Source organism: Ahaetulla prasina, chromosome 12 (assembly GCF_028640845.1).
Source record: "Ahaetulla prasina isolate Xishuangbanna chromosome 12, ASM2864084v1, whole genome shotgun sequence".
NCBI classification, from domain to species: domain Eukaryota; kingdom Metazoa; phylum Chordata; class Lepidosauria; order Squamata; family Colubridae; genus Ahaetulla; species Ahaetulla prasina.
Window position 1 is genome coordinate 1,258,047 of NC_080550.1, and position 28,000 is coordinate 1,286,046.

General features: G+C 47.7%; 2 protein-coding genes across 5 annotated transcripts; one reads left to right on the forward strand and one right to left on the reverse strand.

Moving 5' to 3' along the window:
• Positions 1-23: 23 nt before the first annotated feature.
• Positions 24-2,606, reverse strand: TRAPPC2L (trafficking protein particle complex subunit 2L). 2 transcript variants are annotated; one of them, XM_058155156.1, is made up of 5 exons: positions 2,483-2,606; positions 1,787-1,959; positions 1,100-1,187; positions 934-1,013; positions 24-185 (listed from the first exon to the last, which is right to left on the reverse strand). In XM_058155156.1, exons 1-5 carry the CDS (start codon positions 2,600-2,602, stop codon positions 140-142), a joined length of 507 nt encoding a protein of 168 aa, XP_058011139.1. In that variant the 5' UTR covers positions 2,603-2,606; the 3' UTR covers positions 24-139. The 2 variants fall into 2 exon arrangements, with proteins under 2 accessions (XP_058011139.1, XP_058011140.1); XM_058155157.1 differs by lacking the exon at positions 2,483-2,606 and adding an exon at positions 2,078-2,231.
• GALNS (galactosamine (N-acetyl)-6-sulfatase) lies at positions 2,601-27,992 on the forward strand. 3 transcript variants are annotated; one of them, XM_058155129.1, is made up of 14 exons: positions 2,601-2,735; positions 4,859-4,982; positions 5,283-5,357; positions 7,302-7,404; positions 9,074-9,217; positions 10,147-10,213; positions 10,303-10,430; positions 12,160-12,299; positions 12,530-12,633; positions 14,894-15,030; positions 16,239-16,341; positions 21,535-21,656; positions 24,369-24,486; positions 27,467-27,992. In XM_058155129.1, exons 1-14 carry the CDS (start codon positions 2,601-2,603, stop codon positions 27,551-27,553), a joined length of 1,587 nt encoding a protein of 528 aa, XP_058011112.1. In that variant the 3' UTR covers positions 27,554-27,992. The 3 variants fall into 3 exon arrangements, with proteins under 3 accessions (XP_058011112.1, XP_058011113.1, XP_058011114.1); XM_058155130.1 differs by lacking the exon at positions 5,283-5,357; XM_058155131.1 differs by lacking the exons at positions 4,859-4,982; positions 5,283-5,357; positions 7,302-7,404 and having other exon boundaries at positions 2,630-2,735.
• The last annotated feature ends 8 nt before the right edge of the window (positions 27,993-28,000 follow it).

Here is a 28,000-nt window from a genome sequence, read left to right on the forward strand (position 1 = left end):
TAGCTCTGCAAACACTTCAAACGGACTGAGCAAAGGAATTTATTTTAAGGATATAGCAGCAAAGGACAGAAGAACATGAAACCACTCAGTGCAGGGTAGGTCTTCTCAGCCTAAGGAGCTGGTAGAAGAGGCAGGACCTTCAGCAAACTTGAACCATCATGGACATCACCATATTATCAAAGGCCCTTGAAATGCAGAGAGAGGAAGCTTTTAAAGCAGGAACCAGATCACCCCGCCCAGCCCAACCTGAAAATGAGCTAATTTAGGAGTACAAGAAGGGCAGTTCTCCCCTTGTGCAGCTCTCTATGCCCCCTGCTAGTCATTGTTCTGCTTCGCCAACATCAGCCATCCCATTAGCCCACCTGCTGAACCCAGCAGCTTCCTTTCCCTCCCCAGCTGACGTCTTTCCTTGGCTTTTTCCATATTCTTCTGCCCAGAACCCTTTTGGTCCATACGCAAAGCCAAACAGCCCCAGTTGGTACACCCAAAACACATCTGTGCTTGGCAGCAGACTAAGCAAAACCAGTAGCTCTGTATGCAAAATGTTTCCCTAATAAATAACCCTGTTCTGCCCCATTCAGTCTCTGCAATTTAGCAAACAGGTAGCAAGCATGGAACTGTATCACTTGAACTATGCCCTAAGTTCTAGGATACAAGCCAGGCATCATGGGCCACGTTCAGGCATCATGGTAATCTACTAAGCCCAAAGTAAGCAATTTAGGGCTAGTAAAACATATGAATCCGTGAAAGGCAGTTATTGCCTCCTCCCCTGCTCCCCCTACTGTCAGCATTTGAGTTCTCTTGCAGGCACCTAGGACCCTCTTAGGGAGATCTATCCAGGCTTTTGTTTCACTACCAATTCAATTGGCTGGCTGGGGGATTCTAGGAGTTGAAGTCCACACTCTTTCAAGTTGTTGAGGTTGAGAAACTCACCTAGATTGGATTTGGTCTCCAGGATTGTAAAAGGGATTGCACATGACATCTGTATACGAATTATGCAATTTCCTGAACATCTGCAAAGAAACCACTTCCGCTTTATTTAATCACAAAAGGGCTTATCTGTCCCCAGAGAGGATTCTGGGAGATGTCTCAGACTTACACTACGGATTTCATTGTCTCGGAGGGCCGTGTTGGAAGAGTCCACCACCATCACAAACTTGACTTTGGAATTGGTCACGTAGCCGTAGCTGCTTGGCTGGTTAAGGGACACAGACTTTTGGAGACTGGAGGCTGACCTCCCACCCCTGCGTCTCTCCCTCATTTATCCAGAGGTGTCTGGGATCAGATTGGGGTTTGATCTGCCACTCAGCTACACATTGGCAGGCCTAGGAGAGCCTGACTGCAAAAATCAGATTACTAGACAGACCAGAAAAGACAGAGAAGACCCTCACGCTGGGCTTTTGCAGCCCAGTTCTGACAACCTGAGCCTCCCCATCTCCTACGTCGATACCTCCAGGGTCATCCTAACTAGATGGAGGATTCAGTACCAGAGGCGGCTCCTGTTTGCACAACCGATCTTAAGCCACGTCTTATAGCAGGGGGCTCCAACCTTGGCAACTTTAAAGCCTGGAGGACTTCAACTCCCAGCAACCTGACTGGGGGATTCTGGGAGTCGAAGTCCTCCAGGCTTAAAGTTGCCAAGGTTGGAGCCCCCTGTCTCGAAGCATGTTTTGCAAACTTGGGTGGACTTCAGATCCCAGAATTCCCCAGCCAGCAGGATCCACTCTGGGAGCTGAAGTCCCATTTCCAGGCTCTCTCTGTCTGCTCCCCCCAGGGGCAAGGATACACCTTGTAGTCCTCGGTGGGGTAGAGGAGGCCGAGGTAGAGCTCCCGCTGGTCCACCAGCGCCTTCCCCAGCGCCGAGACCTTCTCGTCCACCACGTCCAGCGAGGTGTGCACCGTGTAGTGGAACTTCAGCTCGTTCTCGGTGGGGATGCTCTTGATGTAGAGCGGGTAGTTCTGGCGGGGGAGCGAGGCGGTCAGAGCGGCCGGAGGGAGGGAGGGAGCCCCTCGGGCGGACCCCTTCCCCTCCCCCCCTCCCCCTCCCTCCCGCCCTCCCCGCCCTCCCCGCGCCCACCTCCTTGGCGATCACCGCGATGCACACCGCCATCCTGGCTCCGGGCGGGCGGCGAGCTTCCTCTGCCCTCACTTCTGCCCACGTGGCCGGCAACCCACCAACCGCGTCGCGCTCCGCCTGCGGGCTTGGAGCGCGTGACCCGCTCCTCCCCGCCTCCCCCTAAATCCCGCTCGCAGGGAAAGAAGCAGGACGCGTTTCTGGCCAGCTTTACACTTCCGGCTTCTCTTCGAAGGCTCCGTGCGGGGCTCGGGGCAGGCCAAGGCCTTATCTACTCATTCCACGGACGCTCGAAAGCCCCGCCAGCGGCCCTGACGGAGGCTTACGTGGAGGTGGTGCGCCGAACGGAAGGGCCTTTCCCCGCAGCCCTGAAGGAGCTCCTCCCCCCTGTTTGGCTTTAGCCCTCACCTTAGACGGGGAGCCGGAAATTGGGGTGACCCCGCTGCCTGGCCGCTTCCGTCCTCTTTGTGCTCGGCTTTTTCGGTCCCTCGACGGGGCGCTGGGGCTGCTCAACCTGGGCGTTGCCATGGAGACGCAGCCCTGGCGGCGGCGGCTGATGCCGGCCCTTTGGGGCCTGGCCCTCTTCTGGCGCCTGGGGGCGGCCGCCAACCTCTCCTGGACCCCGGCGGCGCCCAACCTGGTCCTGCTGCTGATGGACGACGTGAGCGCAAGCGCCTCATTCCGGGGAAGGGTCCTGGGGGGCGCGGAGTTGGCTGAAGGGGGCAGAGGGGAAGCCCCCGTCCGGTCCAGCAGCCCCGGATTTGGGTGTGGTCGGGCAGCCGCCCAACTAAACGCCCAGGCGGGGAAGGCTCTTATTTTATTATTACTAACAGTCTCAGGAGAGTTATACCCGATTTCCCAGGGATCTCCTGGTGGTCTCCTTTTCAAAACCACCCAGTTCACTTTCAGAGGTCGAAGTTCCCGCCCCCTTCGCAGAAGTCATTTTCCTGGGCTTAAAATTTGCCGGCTCAAAGTCTCTGCAATTGCCAGGAACCACCCTTAGTCCAACTTCTCAAATGGAAAATCAATTGGAAGTGCCTGAAAATTACCCTGGTGTTTCTTCAGCCCCGGGGGGCTGATTGGCAGCTCATTTGGTAGGGAGGAGAAAAAAAACACACACACACCTTTCCACTGTGACTGCAGCTCTTGGAAATTGTAAACAGCGAGTCCCCTCCACCTCTGGGTGGTGAATTGTGCTATAGGGTCTTAATCGACCTGAATTTCCACTGGGTGTCTGGGAGCCTTTTTGCCTTTTTTGTCTGATGTGCAGTCTTGAAATTCTTGCATTCCAAGTTTCTGGTGGTTTCCTGCCTCTTTCTGCCAGGGATAAGTTTACCTTTTTGTTAGCTTTAGCCTGAAAATCTTTATGGACCGGTCAATCTCTATGGATACTACCAGATTTTTGAAGAAATATTGAGGGCTAGTGTTTATTCAATTCCTATGCCACTCATCTCTTCCAAAGTGAGTCTACTACTTATACTTTTACACTACTTTGGCAGACCAGAATCCCAAAAGTTGTTACTTTAGAAAAATGGTTATATTATGAGAATTGGGGCTTTCTCCCATTGCACATTTTCTGCATTCTGAGTAGTATTTCAGTTCAGTTTTGATCAGGATAATGGAATGGCCTCCCTGCGATTGAGGCTCACCTCTTCTCTCAGCACCTCCCCGGAACCGTCTGGAGGAGGACTGGACCCCCAACAAGTGAGGGTCACAGGCTTTCCCTAGACAGGCTGAAATCTGCTGTGATTGATGGCTGCCCCTCCATTTCAGGACAAGGCCTGTATACCTGCTTTAGAATTCAGCTCTGGGCTCTTGATCTGTTCCTGTAATTATGATTCATCAACCACTTTAAGGAAATTATTCCACTTTTCTGCTGACTGAACTATTAGTAAAGAATTTCCTAATGGGCCTCTTTATTTAGTAAGCTATTTTTATGCTGTTTTTGTTGCTGGAAATTGTTGTATACATGAGCGTGTGTATTCCTTAGAAGAAAGTTCCTCCTGTTTTGCCTATTTTTCTGTACAACAAAGAAGCTCTCATTTTTTCTCTTTTTATTATTTTTCAGTATGTGTGTGTCATTAAAAAAAGTTGTAGATGATGTCTGGCTAAGAGTTTGAGCTGCAGGTGCCAGTATAGAAAAGCCAGGCCTGGCACCATTTCCCAGGATTTTCCTTTAATTTCATAATGCTGAATGGAAAATTCACACAACGGCCACAAAATGACTTATGCCAACATGGAGTACATAATTTCCTTGCAGAATTACTTGCTTTGAGTTGTTGTGAGGGTCACCAGTAAGTTAATAGCCTTTCACACTTTTACCTTAAAAACAAACCGTGCTCAAAAGCAGCCACTCTCCTATAAGAAAAAAATAGCAGGAATATTATCCTAGTTTGATCTGTTCTGGGCCCCTTGGTGACTGTGGATGGAGACCAAAGTCTTGGGATATAAATGTTCTCCCAGAGGGATGTTAGTAGTGGCGCTATCACATTCTTAGTTTGGTTGCTTGGCTTCCTTATTGTCCCAGAGGAAACGGACAATATCCATGCTTGGTTGATAATCTGTGTGAGGCTCAGTTAATACGGGACTCAGCAAAGTTGAAAGCTTTCTCCCCTTTTCCATGACCCTTGTGGAAAGAGCTGGTCCCCCTCTTAAAGTGGGCGTTGCCAAGTTGGATGCTCTAGCGATGCTTTTCAGTACTTGAATGAAAAAAATATAAAGGTTAAAAGCTAACTTTCTGGCTCTAAAAGCTTTTATTTCTCTTGCCTGCTGGTGTTTTCTCAGATGGGTTGGGGTGACTTAGGTGTGTTTGGAAATCCTTCCAAAGAAACCCCTAACTTAGACCAGATGGCTGCAGAAGGGATGCTTTTCCCAAGCTTCTACACTGCCAACCCTCTCTGTTCACCATGTAAGTAGACTTGAGAATCTGAGGGAGATGTCATTTAGGGGGTACAATGCTTTTTCTTAACAACTGTGGCATTCGCTTAATTACCACTGCAAAAAAGGTAAAATTGGCTGTGGTCGCATGGTAACCTGCTTAATGAGCAACGTAACTTCCAACTGTAATTCCAGGCCCAATTGTGGTTGTAAGTCAAGGATTTCCTGTAGTGATGCTAAAACAGCAGAGCTATAGTCATTGTTGGGTGCTTGAAAGAAAGTCAGGCTTGGTGGATCTGCTGTCATCGTCATGTTTCTCTTTTCTCTTCAGCCAGGGCAGCACTCCTGACAGGCCGTCTCCCTATAAGGAATGGCTTCTATACCACCAATGCCCATGCCAGAAACGGTAGGTCCTCTTCCTGTGAGATCTGGCCTCAGTGTTTCATGTTAAGGGAGACTTACAGGGTGCGTTTGGCTAGCCTGCAAAGAGAGGAAAACAGGCAACCTCAGAGGTTTTTTTGCTGATCATTGAAACTACCACGAGATCCACTGAGATCTTTAAAAAACGTAACTTGTGTTCTAGAATTTGGATTAAGTCTGTGCTTGCTTCTGCCCTGAATGGGTTAAGGAACATTTGACAAAAGAGGAATTAAAGTAGTTGTGTGTTATTGTAGTTTAGCAATCTGTTTGAAATTTACTCTTTTAGGAGAAATATGTTCTCTAAACTCGGCAAGGGCATCTGGAGGGCATCAGTAAGCTGCCCATAATGAGCACTTTGCTCCAGGATTTTTATGGGGAGATGCCAGCTTGAGCTGATTGGAGGCCAATCTAGCTGGCATTAGAATTGTTTGTTCCAAAATGGCAGATGCTGGAGGAGACCATATGTTTTGAAGCATGCATTTACAGCTCCAGATTGATGCATGCTGCATGCTGGCAAGTGTGGGTGTTTCTCTCTTTGCTGGAAGAGGAGGGCTTTTCATAGAATGACAAGGGCAAGAGAGTCACGGAAGAATGTGCACAGCATCTAAAATAGGCTAAGGGCCGCTGCATTGCCTTTCTTGGTGATGGCTTAATAGAAGTGTGTTAGTTAGGGTAATTGAAAAGTCCTGTTAAATGGCTATGCTGGGAGTTACAAGATTCTCAGTGACATTTAATAGTTCTTGAAGGTGTGGGTGGAAGTCTTTTCCAGCCTACATCATCCAAAGGCGAGCATCAGGGATTTAGGGCCCAGAAAGAAGCGGTTGACTGAATCTGCTTTAGGCTGCGGCATAGCATGAAGATAGAATCAATCATACAGGTAGTCCTTGACTTGCAACCACAATTGAGTTCAAAATTTCTGCTGCTCAGCGAGACATTTGTTAAGTGAGTTTTGCCCCATTTTACGACCTTTTTTGCCACAGTTAAGTGAATTCCAGCACTTGTTAAATTAACACAATTGTTAAGTGAATTTGGCTTCCCCATTGACCTGGCTTGTCATATCATCACAAAAGGGGATCATATGACCCCGGGATACTGCAGCCATCATAAATATGGCCCAGTTGCCAAGCATCTGCATTTGCATTTAGATGATGTGATCAAGGGGTTCTAAAAGTGTGAAAAACAGTCATAAATCACATATTTTAGTGCCGTTGTAACTTTGAACGGTCACTAAACAAACTGTTGTAAGTCAAGGAATACCTGTACTTGTTGACCTTTGGAAGACTAGCATGACCTTCCTAGTTCTTCTTGACCTCCCAACAGCGTTAGTGCCATTCACTGGGGCATCTTCCTGGACTGGCTATGGAGTTTGGGAATGGAAAGCAAAGTGTTGCAGTGATTTTCTTCCCTTTCTCTGAGGCTAGTTTTAGGCAGTGTTGATAGGTGGGGAGATGTCCAGCCTGCAGCCCCTGGAACCATCGAGAGTCAGTGTTAAGTTGAATGGCTTTATAAATCTAAATTATAAACAAATACGTATCTTCTCAAGTCTCTATGGCTCGTTCCGTACTTGTCGAAAGCCTACTTCTCTGCTTGTTTGCAAAGCAAGATGGGTCAGATTTGCTGCTCCGTATATGATACGCAAATTTCCTGGATTAGTGTTTTACCCCTTCCCTTTTATATCCTGTGTATTTAAAAACCCCAGTATAGTCTTTTGCTTTTCCTGATGTAAAGAATTAATGGGAAGTAAAGGCATACCTTGAACAGATCCCAAGAGAGTGTTGTTGGAATGTATTCTTGGTGTGTTTGGCATAGCCTGGTTTAGATGCCTCTAATCCTTGAATGACCCTCAGACCTGTTCAGGAGAGAGCACCAGCTCACAAATCCAATTCCTGGGGTTTGTTCATCTAGCTAAAGTGTTCTTGTCTTCATGCAGCCTACACACCCCAGGACATAACTGGGGGCATCCCGGATTCTGAGCTGCTCCTTCCAGAATTGCTGAAGAAAGCAGGCTATGCCAATAAGATAGTTGGCAAATGGTAAAGTTCTTTTTTTCCTGGCTACTTTATTTCTCTGTGCTTTTGTAGGGGACCTGATCAGAGTTCTATCTCAGTCTGTAAATCTTCAGAAATCTAGGCAAGCTATCTGGATAACTATGTGCTGTGATTGATTTCTGAGCTATCCATTTGCTTCTTGGATTCCTTTTCATCACCAAGGACGATGCTGCAGTGCTTGTACCTGGTTGCCAGTTCTTCCTGTTTTGACTCCCTTGGAATTTGGAGATGTGGCCCTTTCCTCTCAGAGGGGAAAGTGCCTCTCTCTGATCCCAGTTAAATGTACCATTCCCACAGGAAAAAGGATTGATGATGTTAGCACACCTTTGAAGAGTTGGGCCATAATCTAGATGGGCAGAGGGTAAACGGAGAGCTGGTGAGCAAATATTGACCTCAATCTGCCTGCGCTGCATCCTGGGAGCATCTTTAAATGAGGAAAGAGTTGGATCATTTAAATTGATGACCCACCTCTGTAGTGCTGGCGCAGGTGTTAAGAACAGAAACAGCCAGGAAATGATTCGCCTACATAAATCATGGTTGTTAAAAAGAAGCTTGCAGCAGCTGCAAAAAATAATGTGTTCTTTGATCCACAGAAAAATAGGAGAGAAAGAGACCGAAGTGGTAGTGTTCCTCCTATTTATCACCTGGTTCATTAATGTCTCTGATTGTTATATGGCAGATTATTCCCCAACCAGGTGCTCTCCAGAGAGGCTGCACGCGTGTTGGGTAACAGATTCAAGCAGCATAGGATGGCTTAACTGGAAGAGGAAGCTCCCTGAAATGCTGCCTTTCCAGGCAGCAGATTACCAGCCTGGGCTGGCTCAGTCTAGGGCCAAAGATCTGCAGCTCTCCTGGTGGTTTTAGTTGCTTAGGCTTTTTAGTTTAAATCCTGGAAGTTTGTTTTCCTCTCCAGTGAAATTCAAAGCAAGATTTGACTGAAACAAAAGCTCTGTGAGGGATATGCAGTTATTTGACTCTGAAGTGGCCACATGGCTCCAGGAAAATAGGAGTTTTCAGGTGACAGAGATACAGTGTGTAGTGAATGCATATTTCCTGGAAATCACACCCAGGAAAAATCACCCAGGAAAAATCTCCCTGCATTTTTCTCTGCTGGAGGCCAATTTTGTGCCTGGCAGGCAAGTGCAGTTCCAGTGAGCCCTTTGTAGTTGTTGTTTCTCCTGTGCCATGCTGTGAGCAACTTATTTTCTGTCCCATCCTTATTCGCAATTGTTCCTCTGCCCCGTTGCAGACCAGCCAAAGAACCCGAGGCTGTTGAGCAGCTCCCTGAGAATAGCAAGGAGCAATACATTACTCATGTGTACATGAGCATCAGAAAATGGTTTGGGTTATAAATTGCCTTAGGAAATCCTGGTTTTTGAAAGATGGCACAGCAATTTAAAAAAATCAATAGATAGCATTGCTCAGGGCAGGATGGAGAGGAAGGAGCCAAGCAAAGAAGCTTGAGAAGTGGGAGGAATGAATTAGAAAGATTGAAGAAGTGCCATAAAGAGGTCTTCCAATGCTTGCTGCTTGGCTCTGGGTGTTATTTCCATCCTCCAGTTCCCTGAATTGTGATTTTTTTGTTTTGAACGTAGGAGCTGTTGACTGCCCTCTGATGCAATTTCCCCCCTCTTTGGCTAATAATCTTTTCTAGGCATCTGGGCCACCAACCTGAGTTCCATCCCTTGAGGCATGGCTTTGATACCTGGTTTGGCTCTCCCAATTGCCATTTTGGACCGTACGATAACAAAGCCACCCCCAACATTCCTGTTTATAGGGATATGGAAATGATCGGCAGGTAACCTTTCTTTTTTATATCACTCACTTCTCTTTGTTCCTTTACTAGTTTTGCTCAACTGGTTTTGAGCCTTGTTTTCATGGGCAGCTTTGGAGTGCATTCTCTTGCTTTTCTTCTGGCCAAATTTGAGTAGTGGTTGTATTGCTTTCCTTTCCTTAAGAGACCCTGAGGCTGTAAGTTTCTGGATCAAATACCTGGGCAGTCCTCACATTCCAGAATTTCTGCCACAATACAAATACTTGCAGTGACAATGATAACATCACTTTGAAAGCACATTGAGAGATCTGGACCCATTTATTGAGAAACTACTACATGTAGTAAATTATGTATGAACTTAGGGTTATACATTAATCATTGAGAAGTCAGGAAAGGCCAGCCTCCCACTTACTTCTTGTCCATACAGCTTTATTTCATTTTTAAAATATATTTACAGGTCATCCACTCATTCCAGGTAGCTCATGTTAAACAAGCTTCAGACATGAAATATAGTTCATCCTTCACATTATTATCTACTAAGAGGGAAGAGAAAGTTTATATTTTAACATGAACATTTCCAGCTTGCAGTTCCTGAAGTTGTATCTGAATCGAGAATCAGTCATAAGCTGAAAATGTTTTTCTAACCAATGCAGCCACGGTCCACATCTTTAAACCTGCACTGAAAAGCACACACAAAAACACACTAGGGAAGGTGGCTTGCAAAAACATACATTTAAAAAGAGCTCCTTATAAAATAGCATGATGATGAGGAAATGAGTCAGAATGAAGAAAAGGCTAGAACAAGAAATTGAACAAGTCATAGCTTGACTTATTGAGCTGATTGTGGCTGCTGTCAGCAACAGCCTTCATCAGGAGGAGCAAACTCTTATTCCTTTATTTTTGCGTACCTAAAAATGCAAGGAATGTTTTTCTGGTTGTCTTTTCTATTGTAGGTATTATGAAGATATAAAAATTGATCGTAAGTCAGGAGAAGCAAACCTAACTCAAATGTATTTACAGGTAATTTTGTTCTGAGAACACCTGTTTCAAACCCAAAGATCCTTTCTGTAGCCTGGGCGATTGCATTGAAAGTTGCTTCTCTCTTCCAGGAAGCCCTGGATTTCATAAGCAGCCAGCAAGCCAGCCATCAGCCATTTTTTCTCTATTGGGCCATCGATGCCACCCATGCTCCTGTGTATGCCTCCAGGGAGTTCCTGGGCACAAGCCAAAGAGGATTGTAAGTTGGTTTTGAACAACATATTCTCCTTTCCCTTCCCCGTTGTCCCAAGAGAGAATCCCAAATCAGTCCTTAAAACAAAGGAGTGTCTGCTGTAACACTATAGTTATTTTTCCATACACTATGGCCGTGATGGCGAACCATGGCCCAAATTACACCAAGCAAGAAGACTATAAATCTAATGTCCATCAACAGCCACATGTAGCATTAAAAAGGGTCGTTGAGGTCTTGTTTCTGGTTCTAAGAACTATCACCATTAGTATAATTAACCTGGTAAGAATGGTATAAAATCTATGATCAATCATAGCACAACTAGCAAGAATACATGAGAATTCTTTAGTTTCACAACATACTGACAAACCTAACCATTGTTTCAATTTGGAAACTCTGACCATCATAGACCAACCCAAGTCCAAGAACACTCTGGCAACTCTGACAAATCAGCCATCAAATGACCTAGACATAAACAGTACCAACATCTGTGTACAACAAACAATGAAGAAACCCAAACGAAATCAACAGGACCAAAACACACCCTTACCAGCAATCAGCACCTATATGAGCATAAACTCCAAGATTAACATCAGACCAACTGTCAAGAAATGAACAATACTAAATCAACTAAGTGCCAAGTAACAAACAGCTCAACCAAAGACCCTCCAAGACCACTTCCATCAACACTGAAACAAGCCACTAGAACCTAAGTTGAGAGCAAACCACTCTCTCTCATACCATTTATAATATTCCCTAGTTTGATAATGAAACATTTGCAAGAAAACCACCAATCGCAGAAAGCACCAAGGACTTTTCATTTCAACTGTGAGCCACAAATCTTTATTTTTATATGGCGTCATGTTACAGTGCATCAACAGGTTTACTTTTGGTTCTAAGAAGTCTGGCTGGTACTGGCATTGTTTCTAAGGAAGCGAAGGTGGGAGGGAGGTGATCCAAAAGGATTCCCTTCCAGTTGGAGTACTGAAGGGGTCCTCAGGAACTGGAGGTGGCTTCCAGCTGAGCGCTTTTGACTCCTCCAGGGTGATTCGTCCTCACTGCTCACTCAGCCTGAAAGGGTCACCCAGTGGAACCCCTGAGAGGACATCCAGTGTGAGTCTCCCAGAGTGTGTGCTCAGGGATTGAATGAGACAGGCAGCAGGCCGAGTCTGGAGGCCCCCTAAACCTTATTTCTTCCTTTCACAGAAATAATGCTTATGCAAAATAGGAATTCACTACTAGAATCCTTACTTCTTACTATGATGGGATGCCCTCAGCTTAGCCTCACCCCTCTTCTTTTCTCTTCACTGCTATTTTACTGGGAAAACTGATCCCGCCCCCATCTTTTACCTGCTTGGCTAGTTAGAATGAGCATTCTATATAAGTATAGTTTTATAAATGCAAATATGATTAGAAACAATTTGTATTAACACTTCTTTTGTACAAGAAATATTATTACAGGCTAGGCCTTCAATTTTTTGCATTTGTTTAGACCTTTTGGAAACATAGTTGTTTTTATAATGTGTTATTCTTGTATTATAAGCTGCTCTGAGAGCAGTGTACTGTGGGATGTTCGCTCATAAATGATACTGCTGCATATAAGAGACTTTGCAAATGCTGTGCACCGTATACATGCAGGTCTGTACACACACATGTACATACAGATATACACTGAGTATCCTCCGATAACTTCATGTCCACCTCGACTGCTTTGTAATTTCTTCTCCCTGTCTCTTAGGTATGGTGATGCTGTGCGGGAAATTGACTTTAGCATTGGGAAAATTCTTCGGCACCTTCAAAATCTGGGCATCAGCAACAACACCTTTGTGTTTTTTACATCTGATAATGGAGCCGCCCTCATTTCAGCCCCAGAACAAGGTCAGTTTTTTCGGAGTGGACCTTGGTAGGGTTGGGACAGAATATTAGAAGGCTGATTTGTTTTCTTCCAAAGGCATTGCCTACAAATAATTATTTATACCGGGGTGGGGGTGGCGGGAGGAATCAAGCTGACAGTGTCTTTTTGAATGATTTATTAGCCCATTAGCCTGAATTCAAATTCTACCTTTCTCTGCCCAGAAACGTCTTGGAATGATTTTCTCTTTATGCAGGAGGCAGCAATGGCCCTTTCCTATGTGGCAAGGAAACGACTTTTGAAGGTGGCATGAGAGAACCAGCTATCGCCTGGTGGCCAGGACACATACCTGCGGGACAGGTGATAATCTGGGGGGGGGGGAGGGGGATCTCTTCTGTAGGACTTAACAGTAGTTTTCCTTTATATGGCACCCCTCAGGTCTATAGGTATAATAACGGCATTTACTGCTGGGTTGTAGAAAATAGATGGTTTTGAATTCTTTTCATGTCCTGTCACTTCCAGTTTTTGGCAATCCTGCACCATAGTGAACACTGGATTTGCTTAAGCACTAATAAAGCTACTAAAATCAGGTCAGTCACGTGGCCGATGCATTTGCGACTTACGACCATAATCTGCAGGCTCCACTAGGGTGGTGTCTCAAGGGCTGCCTGTAAACAGAATTTTCTGGCCCAGTTCACCTGCTGCCTGTGCTTTCTCAAAGGATCCAGCTGCAGGACTTGTGCTCCTTTCAGTCCTTCTCCTGTTCCAGCCACCCCCACCCCCGCTTTCCATCTCCTTTCCTCCTCTCCCCCCTCCCCCCCCCAGTTCTGCTCCCTGAAGGAGAAAAGAACATATCAAGCCAAAGACAGCACTGCAACCTTTTCTTCACTATCTCCCACAAGGCACAAATTGAAATTGAATTAGACAGGGATATCAGGTCTGCTTGCTGTGATAAATGTAAAAGGATTTTATTTAAAAACACCCTGACATTTGTTCACCCAGTTTCAAATATTTAGCTTTCCTCCTTTCCATTCCTGGCGGGGGCAACTTTATTAATTGTCGCCTTTGATTCAGAGTTAGAGCTTGAAAGCGCTGATAACGCCGGAGCTGCCTAGTTCTTCTCTCGATGTGGCCCGCGGCAAAAAGGATTTCATTTTCTTAAAGACGCTCTGTATGTGCTGAGAGTTTATAAAATATATATAAGACCCCCTCTTCTCACGCACGGTAATACGGGCTGTTGTTTGCTGATATGGAAAATATCTGATCTAGCTCTTCTGGCTTTCATTATTTATTTTTCACCAAGCCACGACTCTTCAGAACGTTCTCTTCCCTTCTCTTCCCCATTTTGTTACGGGAATGGCAAAGGAAGGAAAGAGATTGTCGACAGAAGAAAGTGCTACATTCACCCTCTGAAAATAGGAGAGGGCAACCCCGCCCCGCCCCTAGCAACTTCCTCCTGTTTCCACCCCCGCCCCAGATTTTATCTCTCCAATGTGGTGCTGCAGATAAATCCAAGTAGCTGTAACATTGGCATTTAGCTTCTTTTAAGAAGTTTTCTGTCCTGCATGCAGGGAGCAGGGTGGGAGACGAGTGACAGAATTGGCTGTTGAAAATGAGCTGTCGTCTCCAGGCCCGGTGGAATAATGGGGAGGAAGAGCGAGGCAGTTGCTGGCAGTCCCGGGTGGAATGGGACAACTTGCTACAGCCAACTCATCACGGCCAACCTGCTGTGGGACAATTTAACAATTCAATTTAATTATTTAAAATAAATAAATATTTTAATTTTTGTCATTTGTGTTTCATCGAGTCCCTCCTTTTGATCCTTTTTAAAATGATTCTATTCCACCATTTCTTTGATACTAGTATAATTGTCATACATCCTGGGCTGAGGAAGTTTTTTATGCAAAGCAAAAATAAAAAGGTCCTTGGAATTCGCCCAAACATTCCACTCACAGGGATCTGACCATCCGTTTCTGGTATGGGGAAATAATGTAGCTGCATCCCAGAATCCCAGCCCTAAAATTTTTATGTGGAGTTGAAATTCTGTTTTTTCTGCATCTCTAACAGCATTTTTCAACCATAGCAATTTTAAGAAGTGTGGACTTTAACTCCCAGAATTCCATACCTCTTAAAGTTGCCGTGGTTGGGAAACGGTGCTCTGGAGAACCCTGCTGGTGGCTGTGGCTACAGCATCCCAGATTGCTTTGGAGGTCCTCAGCCTCTCTCTCAGGCACTTGGGAGACCAAGAAGCAGGGTCAATGTCTATTCTCAGCCGTCCCGTCATGGTTGTCCTAAAGATGCTTTTTCAAAAGGCAACTGGACTTGCTTGGTTTGAATAAAGCATAACAGTACAAAAATCCAAAGGAAGTCCAGTTGCCTTTTGAAAAAGCATGTTTAAAAATCTGGGTACTCAAGTTTGGACAGAACAAAGCCAACCACCCTGAAGAAGCAGTACAGCTTAGTGGCAGAGCTCCCCACTTTTCCCACCAAAGGGCCTGATCCAGACACATCTCTCTGCAAATCCTGGGCTGGGCTAAAAGGCCCAGATAGAGATAAGTTTTTCAGCTTTGCGTCACTGAAGTAAGAGTTCCCACACATGCTCTCGTCTTGTGGCTTGCAGGTGAGTTACCAGCTGGCCAGTGTGATGGATCTCTTCACCACTTGCCTCTCCCTGGCAGGACTGCAGCCTCCCGGTGACAGGCAGATCGACGGCATCGACCTCCTGCCTGTCCTCTTGCAAGGCAAACTAATTGACAGGTGAGTTATGGGCACCTCCCACCCCTTGCAGCTTTCTGCCAATCCCCCCTCCCCGCCCTCAGCCTTATTGAGGTGCAGCAGAAATAGGTGGCTATTTTTGGAGCCTCTTATTATAGAAGGGTTACTCCTGTCATTTGTTTGTGAGGATGAAGCACCTGCTTCCTAAAGCTTTTGTGGATGTTGTATCTGGAGCTTGAAACATACATCGGTGACTGCCTTGTCACTCCAGGTAGCTTAGTGTTACACTGCTGTTACACAGGTCTGCCTAATTACTATAGAGATACGGTAGAATAGGTTTGCTGTTGAGGCTGTTTCCACATTCCATGTCATAAGCCATGACAGGATGTCGGAGTTTAGCAACCCTGGAGGACCACATGTTTATTCATGCCTCCATTAAACATGTAGACTTAATAGATGATACTTCAATGTCCTCGATTTTCACCAAAATTTCTCTGCTTAAGTTATGGGCCTGCGGTCTTTATCTAAAGAGCCCCTTCCAACAGTTCTGCTACTATATTTTTTAGGTCAAGCTATGGACATGATACAATACAATACAGGATACCAGCACGACCGACCTAAAATTCGTTCAGCCTAATTAGATTTGGTCAATTAAAAGTCACATAATTCCAGGAAAGACCAACTTACCCCCAGTCTCCCTAACTCCACAACATTGAGTTTGTACAAATAATGTGGTGCTGTCTTCTTTTTTTGAAAAATAATTGTATGAAATATATATGTTGTTCTATTCAAGTTCAAAGCAAATTTCCAAAGCTTGGTTTCTCCTGGCTTTGGAGCTGGCAGTTTGGCCTCCTATATCTTTGGCATCTCCATCACACAGGTGGCTTTCTCCCTTGAGTATTTTAAGTCAGCGGACTCCTTCGTGTGAAATTTCACAGCCTGGTAGTTCAAGGATGAACAATCACTGGCAAGACAATTGGTATAACGTTTCATTCTGGCTTAGCTAGGCAAGCTCTCCCTCTTGATGGATGCTTTTAAAAATGCTAATTGAAAACCTTGCAGAAGGGCTATTAGAAGGCCGCCTGCTCCTGACTGATAGCTGAGTTGCTGGCCAGGCTTTGCTAAAGAGTTTGTCTCCCTTATCTCTGTAGCTGCCTGGAGGGGTGGGGGGAAGCGACTTGTTGGGACATGTTACATTTCTCATGTGGCTGTACATCTCTCTTTGTCCCTCCCCACCCTCTCTCAATCAGACCAATATTTTATTATCGTGGCAATGAAATGATGGCAGTGCGGGTTGGGCTTTATAAGGCCCATTACTGGACCTGGAGCAATTCCTGGGAGCAGTTCAGCCAGGTAATTGAAAATTAATTCCTTCCTTCCTTCCTTCCTTCCTTCCTTCCTTCCTTCCTTCCTTCCTTCCTTCCTTCCTTCCTTCCTTCCTTCCTCTATTTTCAGAAGTGATGCTTCATCAAAACATCTACTTCAATGCAAGATGTAGTTTTTAGGTAGTTACAAAAGATTTTAGGGAGGATCAGTATTGTATTAAAAAGAAAACATATAGATTAACAACTTTAAGAGTCTTCAACTCCCAGAATTCTTAGAACTGCCAAGTTTGAAAAACGCTGGGCTTAACTCTTCCAGTATGCTTAACCTTTCCTAGGGGTGCCTTCTGCTTCTCTCACCAATGTTTGCCGTTCTGTAAGGCCTCAGTAACAACCCCAGGGAGAGAAGGGGAAGGCCCTTTTCCAGTTGCACTCAGACGTGCTTTGTTTCTCTGGTCAAGTTAAGCATCTCAGACCTGCTGGAAGAAAGGGCCTGTTTTTGCCTTGGATCGCTTGCCGCATGTCTACCTGGTGTGCCTGTGAGAAAGAGCACAGCTTTGATGAGGGAGTTGCTGGTTCCAAGGGTATCCCCCTGCGAGTGGTGGCAGACGTGCAATTAAGGGGTGTTTATTCCTTTCTAAGTCTTTGTTTAACTGCTAGTTGATAAAAGCCAGCAATTATTCTGTACATCATAGGGTGATTAAAAATCCATTGCTTTCCTGCTGCTTGTGTTGTCTGCGGTTGGGGTGGGTGCAACTGGAGCACCCATTTAGTGGCCAGAACCACCATTAGCAACACAAAGCTTGTGCGAGGGCTAAAATTGGTCCTGTTCTTCTGGTGCTCTGATACTGATTACAACACCAGCTAAGAGTCGTTTTTTTGTTTTTTTTTAAAAAATAGAATGCTAACTATCATTACATTTTCAATTCCAGATGCTTGAAACACCCCCAAAGTCTAATTGCTCTTTAATCTCCTTTTTGCTGTCTCCAATTTTTTATCAATATTATTGATAGCGAAGCTGGGAGATACATAAACAAAAGCAACTTGAGGTAGTTGGTTCCTTTATGAAGAGAGAATATTAAACACATATGTTGAACATGAGAACAGGGATTGCAACAGCCAGCAGTGGCTGAAATCTCCTCAATGGATACAAATCAGCTTTTTAATTGGATATTTTCCTCTACTGAAGCCAAGGGAATAATGCAAAATCTACCTAGAGGTTTCTTGGGATCTGACAGGTGTCCAGAACTGGCTGGAATGCCTCCGTTGAAGGCTGGGATAATGGAGGAAATGAGGGTCCAAAGGATGTCTCCGGAGACCCAGAGGGTGTCCTTCTCCTGTCTGGTGTGTGAAGTGGCAGGAGTGGGCATCTTCAGGGATCTCCTTTCAGGGGCAGGTGGTTCTTCTGGGACATCCTATGGTTGGAACTACAGCCGCTCAAGACTTTTGCTCTGGATGTGGAACTTGTTCCCAGATTTGCCCAATTCTGTTCATCTTAGCTTATCAAGAGAGGGCACCAGTCTTGCAAAGAGCACCTGCGTTTCTCAACATGCCAAGCAAAGAGACGCAAAGCAACTCAGCAGGAAATCCACCTGGCTAAAAAGAAGCTGGCAGAGTCGTTTTGCAGCTGTAACTGACCGAGGAAGAATATTTACTTAGCTGCCATCCAGAAACCGTAAAAGGGCCATTGTGATTTACAAGTGGTTCTTGTTTGCACAGTTTTAAGTTGTCATCCCTTGATTAATGGGTTGTGTTGAGCAGAAGGGAAGATGGGTGTAAATAACTGAGGTATGAAAAACAAGGCTTCTGGAGGGACATTTTTTCTGAACATAATAATAGGCAACTCTTTAAATCTGGACAGACAGATTAACACCTAGATGCACTGGAGAATCAATTAGAGATGCCAAAGAGTTTGAAGGTTTGGAAAGGATGCAGAGGCTTTGCTACAGATGCCATGTTGCTTTGGAGATGTTAGGATTCCCCCCCCCCAAGCCTGTTTTATTCTCAAGGGTGTGGGGGGGTCACTGCTACAGGGATGAGGGGAGCTCTGCCAGCTGCCCTTTCCCTTCCAGGTCCGGAGTGGGGCAGATGAGGGCACGCCTCTCAAGTCCAAAGCAGCCTTGCCCAGATGTGGAGGCAGCCTTGGGGAGTAGACCATTTGGGCGTCCAACCTCTGGCAGAGGATGGCCCCCTCCTCCCTCTCCCCCCTCTGATCCTACCTTATTCTAACCTCAAACATTGCAGTAGTGCAGTGGTTCACGTTAGGAAAGTGGGAGGGGGCTCTGTTTGGAATCCAGAAAGCACGTTTCAGCTCCCCTTTGCAGGAAGGCAGGGTTGGCTGAGCGGAGAGTGAATCCACAGCAGAAGGATGGAGATGGTACCCAGGTGAGGGGTTGCCGGATCAAAGGATGTTCACTGGCAGAAAGCCAACTGGCACCTGCCTGTTGCTTAGCTTCTTGTTTATATTTCTTGAGCATCTGTGGCTGTTGGCTGGGAAACAGATGCAGGAACACAGCAGCCGCAGAGCAGGGTGACCGTGATGGTTGGTGTGGGTTAGAGGGAGGAGATCACACGGTTGAGATTCAGCGCCAGAGGCAGACCAGGGCACGCCTGATCCGTGAAGAAGATAGGTTCTTCCTGATACTTGAGAAATGGACGCTGGAGGTTTCAGGGACATCATTAGCATATCAATAAGAGAGTGAAAGTGGACTGCTGTTTGCAGGGGACATTTCTGGGTAGGACGGTGGAGGATTCTGGGCCTGTTTCTTAAAAGTCTGGCAAATCTTCCAGGTGCTTTTATTAAGAATTTACATTCCGTGTTTCTCCTGGTATTAGGCTTCCGAGCTTCCAGGTTGGGACACCGGACGTCCTGTGATATTTGTTAATCTCGACTAGCAGCTACTTCTGCTACTTCACAGCAGCCAACACAAAATAGAAGGCTGTAGCATCCAAAGCCAGTATTTCTCAACCTGGTGACTTGAAGATGTCTGGACTTCAACTCCCAGAATTCCTCAGCCAGCATAGCTGGAAATTAAAATCCAGACATCTTCATGTCACCAATACTGTTCTAAGTGGTGCACAAGACGCACAGCGGAGAGCCTTTGTGTCTGAGCGGCACCAGATACGGATGTGCAAAAGTACAAAGACAGGTGGAGGGAGCAGAGTGTCCCTCTGGCGTCCCCCTTCAAGAAAAGAGCAGCCCTTCAGGCTCTCTCGGGAGAAACGCTGGCTTTGAGAGAGGGCCAGTGGCACAGCCAGGGGGTTCCCCTGCACATCCTTACTTGGAAATCTGTGTTGACTCTCTGACGCTGCCACCCAGAGGGAGGAGATCTGTGGCTAATGACCGGCAGACAGATTTTAACCCACCCCTGGTGATTACTTGAATGCCTAATTTCAGGCCTGTGTTAACATGAGAAGGCAACGGAGTCTGTAAACCGAACAGCATGGCAGCAAATGCCCAGAGAATAAATCCTTACCTCGTGCAAAAAACCCCACATTTGCACTATAGGCATGCCATACTAATTAGCATGCTCTTAATTAAATAGCCTTTTTGATTTGCGTCCAAATTACAATTGTTCCAGTTTCGGCTTTTATTAGCTGTTGTCATAGCCATTGTATTATTTTCCTCTCTAAGAAGAGATTTGGGCTTGCAGAAAAGCAAAGCTTGCTGGGTCTCTGGGCAGCCAAAGGTGAAAAGGTCAATCACCTGCATAGCCATTCAAAACCCATTCGAGGGTTGCCTGCTGCAGCTTATCAAAGCTCTCCCTCCCTCCCTCCCTCCCTCTCCTTCCTTCCTTCCTTCCTTCCTTCCTTCCTTCCTTCCTTCCTTCCTTCCTTCCTTCCTTCCTTCCTTCCTTCCTTCCTTCCTTCCTTCCTTCCTTCCTTCCTTTCCAGCCACTGAGACAGGAATCTGTAGCTCTGTGCAGATAAATGGGATTTCACGAGCTTCTAACCTTTATTGAAAAGCAGAATATTAACTGCTCCACTGACCAGCCTATCCATTAAAGACACACAGGATATTTTTAGAAAATTGTTTGCCAATCACATCCCTCCGATGTCTGCAAAGAGACTTTTGGCTGAATGCTTGTTTTACGTGCAAGCAGAGTGCAGCCGCGCCACCTCCCCGCCCTCCCTTAATAGCACCCTTGGTCTTCTGGGAAGCAACAGCAGTCTGGAAAGATGGCCTTGGAGGAGGAGGGGGGGCGCTGGGGGAAATCTGGGCTGCTGTGACCACCAGCGATAGGCAGGCGAGGAGGATGTTCCTGGAAGAGGCCCATGCATTCCTTCCCTGGCCCTGCCAAGGTGGAGGCAAGAGTCGAATGAGATAATATAGCCTGGAGTGGACGTGCCAGGATGGAGGATGCCATTTGAGGCAGAGGGTTGGCACTCCTACCCATGAGTACTTTCCTATGAAGAATTGAGAAATAGTGCCCAGGGAGAGAGGAACCTACCTAGGGGAGAGCTGGGACTCACCCACTTGCCCTCTTTCCTGCCACGCCTGTGATCCTTTTGCCACCTGTGTAGATGTGGACTGAGCCTGTCCTGGGTGAGATGATTGGTATCTCCAGGGCTGGGAAGGGTTTCATGTATCACTTCATGTTCCATGTGGGACTTCATGTTTCACAAAGCCTTTTTTAGCCAGGCAGGTTGCCAAGAATCACTGCTGTCCCTGCCACATCTGGGCTGCCCCGGAGATGTTCCAGGCTGCACTCCTGTGTGCTCGTGTGTTGGTGAACGAATCCAGAGGGCAGATTCCTAGTAATTCCTAACATTGTGGATGGGTGTCCCAAAGGCAATTTTCCAAAAGGCAACTGAACTTCCTGGGTTTTTTTCCTTGAAAACCTTTTGCTTCTCCTTCAAGGAGCTTCTTCAGTAAACAGTAAAAACCCAGAAAGTCCAGCTGCCTTTTGGAAAAGCACCTTTGGGACGATTGTGACCTGGGTGACTGAGACTCTCCAGAGCCGAGCTGAGCGGATGGGCATGTGGAGTGCTTAATACAGTGAATAAGTTAGCAGGGGAGAGAAATGATCCCAAAAGGAACAATTCGCATTTTAGCTTGATGCACTGAAGGTCCAGGCATGGCTTCTGCTCGGATGGAGAGCAGTTGAGTGAGAAGACAGAAATCATTTGGGCCTCTGCTGCAGCTCCAGCTCTTTTGCCTTCCTTTGCCCCCTCCCTCCCTTCTCCTCACTACTGACTTCCTCTTCCTTTCCTGGTGCTGCAGGGCATCGATTTCTGCCCGGGGCAGAACGTTTCCAGAGTCACCACGCATGAGCAAGTGGAGCACTCGAAGCTCCCCCTGATCTTCCACTTGGGAAAGGACCCTGGAGAAAAGTACCCGATCAGGTGAGGAGGGAGGGGTACCTGAGCGAGAGGACCCTCCCATCCAGTGAAGGGAAAGGGGTTTCGGGGACCTGCTGGGGAAGGAAGACAACGCTACTCTAGGTGGACCTTTGGTGATTCCTTCTCCTCCACTCCACGGATCAATCCAAAGGAAGCTGGTTTTGGAAAGGGCTACCATCCCTTGGATTCGCAGTCCTGCTGGAAAGAGAGGGAAAAGGACCTGAAACATGCCTGGGACAAAGCTGGTGTGCTACCCCCTCCCCCACCCTTCCTCTCAGTTCCGAGCTGATGAGGCTGCAGGCCACGGCAGGGTTAACCACGGAATGAGCTCCGTCCTCCAAATCCGCTTCAAGCAGGAGGAGGAGGAGGAGGAGAGGGGACAGATTGCGGGAGCACAATTACGCTAAATGAGCTAAACACACATCACACCTGTGCCTGGGACCACCTGCCTCCCCTTCCGTTCCTGATTGGCTCTCTGGGGGCCTCCCGGAGGTAAAGTGTTAATTAGTGTAATGACCCTGGACTCCGTCCACTCTGTGCCTTCATCCAGAGTCTGGAATAATTCCGGTACACAGGGGGAATCTCGCAGGCAGACTCCTCTCCGCGCCACCTGCTCACCCAGCACTGCCTCGCTCTTCCCTTTCATTGTTCCATTGCGATTCCCAGCCGCTCTTACAGAGGCTTGAAGAGACGGAATACAAATTTAGGGCATCCCATGGCAGAGCGGCTTGTTGCTTGGCGGAGACAAGAGGCATTCAAGACACTTGTGCGGGGGTAGCCCCACGGCTACCATGAACATTGTGGATTCGAACTGAGATCCCTTGTCATTTTTTGGTCTTGGATGGCCCTTGCCAAGCACATCTCCCTGGGAGCAGAGAGGTGACCTGGACTGGCCTGCCACCAGTTGGTGGATGGGTGCTGCTGGCCTTCCCCTTTGGGAAGGATGGGAGCCCGAGGCCTGCCTGCAGAAAAACCAGGGTTCGGTTCTGCCTTGAGTTAAGCAGGCTGTTTTGGGTCCCCAAAGATGAGTGAGCATCTAGGGCAGTTTTGCCTATCCTTGTACAGCAGAGTTTCTCAACCTTGCTGATTTTAAGAGGTCTGGACTTCAACTCCCAGAATTCCCCAGCCAGCCTGCTGGGAATTTATTGCACTCTGAGGATAGAAGGCCAGGTCTCTGAAAGTTGCCAAGATTGAGAAATAGTGTCATACAAGCAGTGGTGGGCTGCTGCAGGTTCGGACCGGTTCTAGTGAACTGATAGTTCCAATGATCCGTTGGCCCCGCCCACCCACCCCCGCCCTATCCTGTCCTATATTTCCTTCTTTCTGGCTCAGCTGGTTTCCACGCCTACGCTATTCTACTTAACTTAGAAGGTAAGCAGCTGAGCTTCAGATTGCTGTATTTTTAACGCTACGCGCAAATGTGTTAAGCAAGCATGCACGCGAAACCTGTGTGTGTGCGCAAATCGCGAGCTCACTGTTGTTAAACCGGTTGCAGCCCACCACTGTGTAGAGGGTCTGCTGCTCCATAGCACAGGATCTGTTTTGCTGTGGGGTAGATCCTTTAAAGCTTGACTTCCTAGCTGAGCCAGCAAGATCAGATCACCAGCCGGGGCAATTTCCCTTTTCCAGCTTCCTTCCTCTTTGCTCAGAGTTGTGGTTCAGCCTCCCACCTCTCCCCCCATGGAGTTTGATTGCAAGCAATGAGACACACATCACACGCTTCCTTTGGGGCACCGGAGGGTTGCCCAAGAGGACGGTACTGATAGGCATTTGTGAAAAGTGCTGCCACGACAGTCCCAGGCTTGTGAGTACGGTTGATCTTGGAGAAGGAAGTGGGCCGGCTACAGCCCGACAGCTGGGCACCATGGTGAGCTCGGACCGGAAGCGAAAAGGAAGCCTGGGTGGGCCATGGTTTCCATTTGGTCTCTGAATGTGATTTGCACTTGTTTGTTCCCTAAGGGACTTTTAATATGATAGACAGAATGAGATTGCTGAGTCTAAGCCCTAAGATGTGCTTGAAATAATGCCTCAGAGAAAAGGAGCCATTAATCCACTTAAAAAAATACCTGGCAATGTTCGTAATCCTGATAAAAATAAGGGGGCCAAGAGGCGGGAGGAGCTGCTCCTTAAGGTAGAGGACAAAACCCTAGCAACTAACTCTCTTCTCTCTGCCTAGAGCAGTCAGTGCCCAGGGAGTTTTCTGTAAGTGATGGGACCTTTCTCCTATGGGGGTGGGGGTTGTTAGTCCCCCACAAGAACCACTGCTCTGTTCGGGAGCGGGGAGTATGAGGGGATCGGCTCTCGAGGCAGAAATCTTGTTTCAGCCTCTAAATTCCTTAACTGAAAAGGATTAGGAAGCAATTGATGAGAAATACTTTGGACTTTTAAAAACCTGGCAAACCTGGACCATATACCATGATCCCCAGCGAGAAGGGAAGTTCCCTTTCCCTGGATGTGTCCAGGACGATACTGGACAGTCATCACTGGGGGTTGCTTTCATTGGGATTCTTGCATTGAACAAGGGGTCAGACTGGATGGCCTCAAATGGACCCATCCAGTTCTGGGATTCTACAAAGCTTCAGTTGGCTGGGTTGGCTGGCTGGCAGTCCTCAACCAAGCTATGGCTTAGGAAACAGTTGGGACTGGGGCAGGGCACGTTCCTGGCCAGGTCTTCCCTGCCTTTGGGGCTCTGTTGTAGCTGTGGTTGTATTTCAGCTTCTCCAGCGCTGAATACCAGTCTGTTTTGGAAAGAGTCTCTCCCATCGTCCAAGAGCACAAGGCCACGCTGGTCCCGGGGCAGCCTCAGCTGAACGTCTGTGACAAGGCAGTCATGGTAAGGCATCAAAACACAGATAAAAACTGACCTTCCACGGCTCCTATTGTGGAGCTGGCATATCTCCTTTGATGCTGGTCAGGAAACCATCAGGGACCTGGGCTGGGTCAAGGTCTGGGGCGAGGTGAGGTGGGGGCTGTGTTTCTCTTGAGTCACGAGCTTCCCAAGGCCAAAGCTTCTCTCTCCCACTGCCAGGCTCAGTGTCTTCCGTGCAACATTGGCGTGAACGGAGGGCTGCTGCCCTTTGTATGCTGACCAGTGGGAAGACGCTATTGGCCTGCTCCGGCCAGGTCGGCCCACAGAAAAGGCAGCCGGGGGTGGGGGTGGGAATTCAGGGCCATTCAGACAATTGTCCTGCATAGGGGTGGCCTTGGTCAGGTGGCATTTGGCCTCTCCTGTGGCAGGAGGACTGTGCTGCACTGTTCTCTACCAGATGGGAAATGTAAAAGGAGGCGTTGCAGTGTCTCTTGGCAGAAGTCACGCGCAGAGCAACCCCCACGCATTCCTTGAGCACACTGAACGCCTGGAGTTTCCTCGTCAGTAAGCTGAATCCAGAATGCAGCAGGTTCAAGGTGGGTTTCCAATGGAGGGTTTTCTAGCAGGAGGAAGCCCCCGTTGAAATAGCCCTACAGTGATCCACTCGCATGGAGCTATCCTTGCTGCAGGCTGGACTTTGACTTCATACCTCAAATGCAAATCGCCTGATGTAGGCCTTCTCTAGTTAGACTCATCTGGACTGGTCTCCTGTCAGCCTTCTGCAAGGCGCCTCCAGCATCTCCCCCTTTTCCCTCTTTGATGCTCATCCTGTGAGAAAATGTGGCTGTCAGTTGCAAAAGATTTCGGTCCAGTCGGTCTTATTTTTATTGGTTTTGCTTAGCATGAAATCCTAAGGACGTTTTTGCAAGCTACAGCAATATTGTCCATTTAGGAGACGGAAAGAAACCTGGCCTTTGCAGCAGTTAAATCGGGGAAATTCTAGTTGGAATGATGTCTTAATAAATAAGCCACAATTCCCTGGGTTCGCATCGGTCTAAGCCATAAGCCGTAGTTTACAAGCCACAATGGCTTGCTTTACATAACCTGAGTCAAAACCACACCAACCACAGGATGGTTTAAGACAAGAGGGAGGCTCCTCTGCAACCCTCTTAAGAGGCTGAGCTTAATGAGATGATAATGCCTTCTGCCCCACTGCTTCACTTCCTCCCCTTAGCATTTCAGAAGTGGAAAGTGGCCTTTGAAAGCCCCCTTAATTGTCCTTTAAGTTGCCCAGGCTGGAGGGGGTTGGTGGAATGGGCTTCCCAAAGCCTTCTGCTCTTCTGGTTGGGCATCATTGCCCCCTGGTGTCAGCCGTGCAGAATTCAGAGCTCCCGGAGGGGCTGGGCCAGGCAGGCATGCAGGCAAGCGCTCACCTCCGTTCCCAGAGAAACCCATGAAAGGAAGGCCGGCAAGATGGAGTGGGTGAGGATGACCCTTTAGCAACTGACAGTTGGATTGGTCCATGGGTGGATGGGCTTCAGAAGGGGAAAGATGGGGCTGTGGGGTGGCGGGGGGGGGGGGAAGGCGCTGTAAACTCTGTGTAGCAGATGGAAGTGGGTGGGGCAGCCTTTACCAGCATGCAAGAAAGAGAGGAGGAAGATGGCACAGGTTGGCAGAGAAGTGGGGACATCCGCTGGGCTGACCGGCAGTCGGGGGGGGGGGTTGCATGGGATGGGGGTGGGGGGAGTTGGCTCTGGGAGGAGGCGGCATCTTTGTCTAGGTGAATTTTAAGGGGAAGGGGCTGCTTCACAAAGGGTTTGGTTGAAGAAAGAGGAAGAGACAGGACTTTGCTGGGACTTGGCTCTTTCTCCTAGTCTGCAGCTGGCTTGAGCAAAGCCTTCTCCTCGTCCTCTTCCTTCTCCTCCTCCTCCTGAGTGACAGGAAGAACTTCCATGGTTTTTAGCCCTGGCGCATGAGAGACACAACCCACCCCCATCACTCCAGCAGTTGGCTACCCTCCCTCTCCCAACCCTTCTCCTCCCCCCACCCCCAGAAGGACTGTTTCCCTCCTAGGAAGCCTGAAGAGCATTCTCCCCCACCCACCCCGTGACATTCCTTCTCCTCTGCACAATTTGAGCCAATTCCAGCTGATTCTCCCCTTCAGTGTCGCTATGTAAATGCCTTCTAATCCATCAGTTGCCAGACTAATCCATCAAACTGCTCATTAAAGCACAAATGTTCCTATCGCTGGCCTCCCGGGGCAGCCCTCTTCTCCGGGGCTCCTGGGAGAAGCTCCACAAACCTGTCTGTGCAAAACAATTGTGGAGCATCAGCCGAGTGCTGTGCTGTACAGGTTACACAACAAGGTGCATCTTCAAGACAAAAAGGCCCTGCCCAAGGAATAACTGTGTACAAAAGACCTCAGCTACACAATAGAGCATAGAGCATGGGATCATAGGGCTGGAAGGGACCTCACAGGTCTTCAAGTCAAATCCCCTGCTCAAGGTAGGAGATCTTACACCGTTAAATGTCTGTCCAGTCTATTTCGAATTTTCAGTGGCTTAGCTGGGCTCCTTTCTTGGTTCATTGATATCCGGCTTCTCACTCAAGAAGTTTGGGGGGGGGGGGGCTTAGAGCGCAACCCTCTCTAGTTTGGCCTGTGCTGAATGGCTGTGGGGTATCCGGCATGGCTGTTCTCATCCAGTGGGTTGATCCATCAGCCACAGCCAGCATTGATGTTTGTAGCATTTCCCATGCAAAAGCTGAAGCACAGGAGGTGTGGGGAGTGGGGGGGGGGAGAAGGGTTCTTAAGATAGGGAAGGGAGCCACTGCATCTGGCTCAAAGGCCCATGGTGGTTTTGCAAGGGTTTCAGCTGCTCTACTTCCACCGGTGCCACTTTTGAGGAAGCAGAGAAATCCAGGGCTGGCTTCACGCTGGCTGGCCCTCGCTTTCGCAGTGATGTGTGATGACAGCTGCCTGACTCTCTCTCTCTCTCTCTTTCAGAACTGGGCTCCTCCAGGCTGTGAGAAGCTGGGGAAGTGTTTGAAAGCTCCCCCTCCTGACCCAAAGAGATGCTTTTGGCCTCACTGAGAACCTGGCCTTGGCAATCCACTGGCCAGCAACTGTCTCCTGGCCGCCCTGGGGAAGGTGATTCCGCTGCTGCTTGTTCAGAAGAAAGCATCCCAAGAATCATTTGGGGCAGAGGTCTTTGAACTGGGGTGATTTTAATCTCTCCTCTCTGGAAATGAAAAAAAAAGCTTGATACTCTTGCGAGCTGCAAGGTCTCCTTCAGAGGAACCGGCTGCCCTCCTGGATCCGAGGGGGCATCTCGGGATCAGCCAAAGTCTTTTCGAGACACAGGTACTCTGTAGTTGGAACCATCCTCTTTTTGGGAAGTGCCAAGTCCTTACATGAAGGAGCTTCTGCTACTGTGATTTTTTAAAAAAACGAATGAGTTTTATATCTGTTGAGGCCAATTTTTAATACCGCTGAGCATTTGTAAGAAATGAAGGCTGGTTATATATTTGAATGATGTGG